This window comes from Cibotium barometz, chromosome 3 (genome assembly GCF_041138505.1).
Source record: "Cibotium barometz isolate CiBa-2024 chromosome 3, ASM4113850v1, whole genome shotgun sequence".
Taxonomy (NCBI): Eukaryota; Viridiplantae; Streptophyta; class Polypodiopsida; order Cyatheales; family Cibotiaceae; genus Cibotium; species Cibotium barometz.
The window spans coordinates 6762077-6769457 of NC_141048.1; the positions used below are offsets into that span (position 1 = coordinate 6762077).

The 7381-nt window shown below is 42.4% G+C and overlaps 1 protein-coding gene across 1 annotated transcript; it reads left to right on the plus strand.

The window, feature by feature from the left end:
- The first annotated feature begins 3452 nt into the window (after positions 1–3452).
- Positions 3453–5790, plus strand: LOC147639650 (uncharacterized). The gene is made up of 2 exons (XM_086821989.1): positions 3453–5062; positions 5184–5790. Exons 1-2 carry the CDS (start codon positions 3453–3455, stop codon positions 5788–5790), a joined length of 2217 nt encoding a protein of 738 aa, XP_086678115.1.
- The last annotated feature ends 1591 nt before the right edge of the window (positions 5791–7381 follow it).

Consider the following 7381-nt stretch of genomic DNA (forward strand, 5'->3'; position numbering starts at 1 on the left):
GTGTGTTGGTTTCCTACAATAGTGACACTCGTGCTTCTTTTTAGGCTTATCACCTTCTTTCTCTGCATCCTTACCTGAGGATTTTGATTTTCGCTTATAGCCACCATGTGAACAAAAGCTTGGTCACCAACTCGCATATTAGATCTACTTTGCCTAGTCTGCTCTTCTTGTAAGAGTACTGAAACCAGCTCATCAAATGTAAGGGAATTTGGATTTTCCTTCATCGTGAGTCTAAGGGTAGAGTCAGAAATCTGATAAGAATCCGGCAATGCATTGAGAACTATGGGCACCAATGTACTATCAGGATATATCTCATCCACACTAGCAAGCTGCTCCTTAAAATCTTTGATCTTAGTCAAGAAGCTGTCCATTGAGTCTCCCTCATTCATGTGCTGACTCCAACTGTTTGCGCAGATATGCAACACGTGCTTCATCGCACACCTGGTATAATGCATCAAGTGCATCCCATGCCTGTTTTGAAGTCTTACATGACCGAATATGAGGAATAATGCTTCGCTTCACCGAAAGTGCAAGAAATGCATGTGCCTATGCATCTCTTCTATCCCATCTCATTTGAGCAGTAGTGGGAGGTACTGGTGGTGCATGTGGAGAACCACATCTGTATCAGATTCTACTTCAGATGTACCTGCAGCACCTGGTTACATTGGTAGTTATGAAACAAGATGCGTTTCACTACCACTGACCACATTCCAAAGGCCTTTAGAAACCAATACATGCCTCATCATATAGGACCACAATGGGTAGTTAGTCCCATCAAGTTTGTCCTCAACAGTTGAATACATCACTACTGCCAGCCATGACTTTCTACCAAATCCAAAATCTTTCTACCAAATGCAAGTACTCAGTATTCACTAAATGCAACCTTGGATGGATACCAACTGACTGAATCACCTGTAAAGTTTATGAAAATTAACACAGAGTAGAGAATAGAGTGTTACTGGTGGCCAAAGTATGATGGTCGATGTTGTTGAAGACACTGTAGATGCTGCTGCACACCAAAACTTTGCCGCTACACAGTCCAAACACCCAAAATCTGGGAGAACCAATCCAAAATGACTCCTCTCCAAAACGCCTGCAGAAACCTTGCAGTGCCCAAAATGTGCCCAAATCGTGCCACAGACCCAAAAAAATGTTTTATACTTGGTATGTATATATCACACTATAGTATACATCTTCTTCTCCTGAGAAAGTATCTCAATCGGAGATAGAAAAATAGGGTCGTGTGAGGAGGGAGGTAGAGTACTAGATCAAGTGTCAAGGAAGCTAGCTCTGATACCAATTGTTGGAATTAGGGTTAGGGTTACAACAATGCACACACACAAGACAACGAAGATTGAGAGCACACAAACTCACTAGATTAGAATCAACAAATGTGTGCCAGGTACAAAAGATAAGTACACACCCAAAAATGAGTAGATAAGAGGGTGTACATATGCACAGGGGGAAAAAACCTCCTAGTGAGGGAAAAAGTGCCCCGACGGTCCTAAGTATGTTCACACACATCACTACCATATAATGCTACATCACATTCCAAGTGCATCCTCTAACTTCCTCTTTATCAGGGCAATTTCTAGAACCATATAATTTACATCCTCATCACCTCTCTCGTCAGGGGTTCCTTTTTGAATATCTTTCCAGGCTCTCTCCATCTACTAGTTAAATCTTTCTACAGAGGATGTCTCACTGTCTACACTTCCCAAGCGGCTGAAAGGATTCGAGTAAATCAAAGGACTGAGATCACTCTAGGACTTGCTGCCTCCCATTTCCTTAGCTATATGTTTGGTTTGTGCCTTTCTAGAACCATATTTTTATCCTCATCACCTCTCTCGTCAGGGGTTCCTTTTTGAATATCTTTCCAGGCTCTCTCCATCTACTAGTTAAATCTTTCTTCAGAGGATGTCTCACTGTCTACACTTCCCAAGCGGCTGAAAGGATTCGAGTAAATCAAAGGACTGAGATCACTCTAGGACTTGCCGCCTCCCATTTCCTTAGCTGTATGTTTGGTTTGTGCCTTTCTAGCTTCATCCTTAATTTGTTCGAGGCTAGCCTTACCCTTAGCCTTATCAGAAACCTTGGTCCAGCCTCCCTCAGCCTGAGGGTTTCTAATACTCCTTTCCCTTTTTCCTCCTTTCTCAAAGTACTCATTAATCTCTTCCTTGCCTATTTTGTTGTCCTTGGATGAATCTACAACCTTCCTCTCCTCACTACCAGGTTTGACATGAGTCCCACCTCCACAGAACCTTGAAATGCAGCCAAAGCCCCCACATCTGAAGCAAGCCCCAAGAAATGGGCCAAATTTTAGAGCCAACTTCAGCCTCCCTAGCTCTCCCAGATCAACTTCCATAGACTTTGGGGTCTGAAACCCGATGTTCCAAGTTATACAAACATTGTTTTCTTGGTGACCTAAGGCCTCCTCTTTTCGAATATATAGCATCGGACCAAGAGGGTTGTCTAGTTCCCCAAGTGCAAGCCTAAGCCAGAGCGGAAGACCAACTATCTCAACCTAGACCGGCGAGGCTTCCTGTAGACTCTTGTTAACATCGAAGAGAGGATCAAAGGGCAATGCATGGATGAGTTAAACAGTAGTGCTCTTCGAAAGAGATCTAACATGGCCTACCCGTTGGTAAACAGCACATGTTAAAGAAGCCCTTATCCAAGTAGAAAACCTGCGACATCACCTTATCGTGGAAAATGTCTTCTTTCAACCATTTCCCATATTCTACTTTGGTTGGTGGCCTACCAGGACAGAAAACTATGACACTGCACATTGAGAATAGGTTTATCTGCCTTCTTGTCATATCACTAGGAACTGTGGTACATACCTTGGATCAACCGGGCTGCGAGGTCTGGTGGATCAACCGGGCTGCGAGGTCTGGTGTTGGGTGTTCAATCTAGCAGTGATCCAATCAAGACACGCTACGCTCTCTTCGCATCTCTAACATCACCTTCAGTAGCGTGATTTCGTTTCATTTCCTCAAGATCGTCTTGCTCTGATCCCCGCAATCTCAGGCTTCCTCGTCCGTTCCTTGCGTCCATGCATCTTCCATATCTCAGGCACACCGGCCTGTATGCGCGAGAGGGTACCACCCACCTGAACAACATACACTACCATGCAATTGCCACAGTGAGTAACTACTCCACTACTCCACCTCCCAATGGTCACAATGTTTTATTAAGCAACCACTTGTAACGCGCAATTATGCCTCTACACATTGTAACGATATTAAGGGGATGTTATTATTGGGCTTAAACTAGAGAAAGTTTTGAGTAAGTACCCTTAGGAGTTACAGGTGTGGTGGACGCCCGCATAACTTTGTTTATACGTCTTCCAATAGTCGCCCATTGTGTGACCTTAGCCTATATATCTCCGTATTCAAGAACAAACGGGTGTAGAGCCTTTTCGTTCATGCACGCCCTGACCTGATTTTGCAATGGCGTCGAAGGGGTCGTGCGATGACCAGCAGAACGCGGAGCTAATCACTGACATTTTGCAACGGCGGCTGTCTGTTCTGGGCATCTCCTCCTCTCCCATCAACGTAATCGACCACAGTACTGCGGACGTTGTGTTTCATGTGCGCTCTCCACTAGCTGCAGCCGATGATTGCCAAGAAAACATAAATCATAATGATAGCATAGTGCGCGTGCTTGCTCATTCTGCCATTCTGAGGAAAGAATCTGACTACTTCAGAGAAATTTTACAATGCGAGTCAATTGCTGTCGTTGACGACGCTTCGGAATCATTAGGGCACGAGGATGATCCAATGCAGACAGTGGAAGAGTTTGATGAAGATCAGATGAACGACGCTGATAATGGGCCGGATTCCGTAGTATCTGTTAATGATACAATCGGACGTGAAGTATTGGCACATGTTCAATCACAGATATTAACAGAAGGACGAGGATCCACTCAGTACGAAGACTGCAGATCATTCCTCTCGCCAACAGAAACAGAAACAAATGATGATCTGCCCAAAGAGACGCAAAACGATATAGTTAAACCACATGCAACATTTTGTAGCAATGGTACATCGGAGTTGCCTGCAACCGTTTTGCCCTCCGATAATTCTCCTAATGTAACGTCAAGAACATCAAGCTTGCTGTCTGACCAGCCTCGTAGATCTATACTAGTGGCTAGTGAAGAAAGAAAGTCTTCAACTTCCACACGTAAATCCGTCAGATTCAGTCTACAGCCTGCAGATATCATCCCATCAACAATCTCTGATCAAGAGATCATCAGTAAGCAAGAACAAGCGGTTGCAAAAAGCATGATAGTGGATCAAGTACATGAACCGGAGGAGTTAAGTAACCCTACTAAAATAACAGAAAAGGCAGGGTTAGCATTTGCCGGTGACAAACATCACAGTACGAGTTCTTCTACATCAAGGGACCAATACATGGATAAACCCATGATCAAGAGGAGGCACACAGAAGTGAGTATCGTGATGGAAAAGGGAGAGGAAAAGGAGGACGTTTGCTTCAAGTTCTTTGTGGTGAAGAAGCTCACATGGACAGCACCTGTGCTAATAGACATACTGGAATGGTTGTATCTGGGCTTTTGCCACATCAACTTAGTGGACCTTCCTGGTGTCTATGATGCAGCCTATAGAGCTGTCATTACCGGCCTCACTTGGTGTATCAGAAGGCACTCCATGGCGGATTACCTTAATCTAGCCTTAACCGACCCGTCTTACTGTCAATCTCTGCTTAAACTATGCCTCATTGCAGACTGCAGAGAATTGAGCGGGCTGAAATGCTTCTGTGAGGCTCTCCAATCCATCAATGGGGAGCCTAAAATTGCTGTATTGGAAACCAAACCTCTGCCGGGAAGAGAGAGGGATTTCCTCTCAGAAGGGTTCTTTGTGCTCGATGGGCACCCCCTATGTGTTTTGAAAACTCGTAAAGCAAAGGAGTTTGAGAGCCCAAGAGATGAAGAGCAATTCTATGACACAGAGCCTCTTCCATTTCTCACTTTTGCCAGGCACCTCCTACAGCCTTCATCCTCCAGCTCGGTGATTGAGGCGCAGAAAATCTCGTCAAATTGGTGAGGAGCCCAATATTAACTTACGAATCATGCCCTTAAACCCCCGAGATTCCTTGACTCCAGCTGATAAACTATAATGTAAAGGGCTAATTGATGTGATTTTTCTTTGAAAACCTGCCAGCCGGAGTACGCAGCAGAGTACGTCGTGGCGTGTGGTAATGCTTGATGATGACCAAGCTGGGAGTTTCCATGGCTTTTTCAACTATGCTGCAACATGCAGCCTCAGAAGCATATCGAAGAGAAGGAGAAAAATAATCAAAAGCATGGAAGAAGGCGGCGAAGACGCATTCAAGCTTCAGATGATCACAAGGTTCAAGGTGGGATCCATTCTTGTGCAATCTCTGAACAAAACAATAGGTGATGGGTTGTCAATTAGAGAGAAGAGAGGATCAGGCTCATCTATCAAAGGGCCAAGCTACTGCACGTCGATTGTTTTGAAGGGTGACCCATGCAAAATCTTGATCGCTGCAAAGGCGATACCTTATGATATGGTGGGCAGATCGGCTTTGAAAATCAGAGCCCCGCATCAAAGAACCTTCGTCAATCTATTTCATGCAAGCCATACATTTGGTGTGGACCTCCATAGCCGAACTGTTGTGCTTGTGAAGCCGCTCTACGTGCTAATCAAGGTGCTAGAGTTCATGACAAAGCTCAACAGGGATGCATATGAAGTGCCTCGAACTGAGAGGACGTTTATTGAGCTGAATGAGCCAACAGAGCCATTCTAATCACGACTTGTATCATTCGGGCGCTGCCATTTTGCCACACACAAAATTTTGTGCTTCACTATCATGATCCTAGTATGGATATCTTTTGCTCACAAAGATTGGCGTTTTTCCCTTGAGTATCTGCAGTTTTGATAATTCCACCCTCAATGTGTTCTCTGAGTGCGCGCGTATGTGTGTGTGAGAGAGACAGAGAGAGAGAGAGAGCGAGGCTATCTCATGCATACGACGCAAACAATATGACGCCTCATTTTACCCATCTCTCATTTTTGTAGATGCTTTTGTTTGCGAAATATCCAGCAACTGTCGACGACATTTTTCATTAATATTAATCTACGAAAATCACACAATCACTTTGGAAGTGCCCTTCACACCACTGTTCGTAAAATCCTATATCTTTTTATACCTTCAATCTTAGAATTCAATACTAAATACTTATATTGCTAAGTGTTATTTTTTTCCCTAAAGTTCTTGAAAGTTTTATAAGTTCTATTTAGAATTTCACACTTTAAAAACTCTCACAACAAAATAACTACGGTATCAAAAGAATCAACTTAAAAACAACACAAAATGATTGGTGACATCAAGAGTATCTACTAAAAAACACCTTTGTTGATTGAGAAATTCATAACAAAAAATGATATTTATCATTAAAGAAAATAGAATTTGGCTTCTACAAAAATATCATCCATGCTTGTGCACAAATTCACTACAAATATTGCATCGGGTCCTAAAAGGGGCTACGACTAGTTGAATTTCCTTTACTCGCGCAAGTTCCAAAATTCTTCATGCTCCTCCACCTCCTAATGAAAACAAGATTGTATTATAAGTTAGTAATTTGTTATGAAGGCATTAACAATGTATTTAAACTCTAAAGTTTTAGAAATACCTTTCAGTCTTAATTTGTAAAAGCATGCCTCGTCATTTTGTCACCAAAGCTCTATTGCTAAGCTAAAGTCAAACTCCGACATTGGAGGACCTTCGATGAATAATCACATTAAGGAAGTTGTAGTCTTTGTGGTCAATCTATTCCTCGACTTTGATTTGATAATATTCTGTATACTAAAGTCACGCTCACAAATTGCAGTACCAGAGCATTGGACTAATGCAAATTGTAGCAACCCTTCATACTTTTCTTGAAGAGTGGTATTGCTACTTATGTAAGACCAAGTGTCCCGCAAATTCCACCCCTTTCCAATCATTAGTGGCTTGAATCTTGAACATAAGGTCTTCTCTTTGAAGAGATACTAGATCTACAAATTTCTCCATTAAGTCACCATTTGCAAGTTTTCTTTCTCCATAATTTGACATCAACATGTCAAATTCGTGAGCTCCAAAATTCTTAAGTAGCTTTCCAAGAGGATAACAAGATGGACATAGTATTTTAAAACAGGGCAAGGTAGAGTTATCTAAAAATCTCTCTTTCAAATCTTCAATAACACTTAATGTGAACCAATTCAATATTAGAGCCATCAAAAGAACGAGTTATATTTTTATACAAAAATGGTCACCTTTATTCAATAACACTTAATGTGAACCAATTCAATATTAGAGCCATCAAAAGAACGAGTTATATTTTTATACAAAAATGGTC

What these genes read in the sequence shown, in the direction of transcription:
- LOC147639650 (XM_086821989.1), top strand. Translation starts at nt 3,453, where the DNA reads ATGGCGTCGAAGGGGTCGTGCGATGACCAGCAGAACGCGGAGCTAATC. An exon ending in CAGAAAATCTCGTCAAATTG is followed by an intron (nt 5,063 to 5,183) that starts GTGAGGAGCCCA and finishes AAAACCTGCCAG; the next exon opens with CCGGAGTACGCAGCAGAGTA.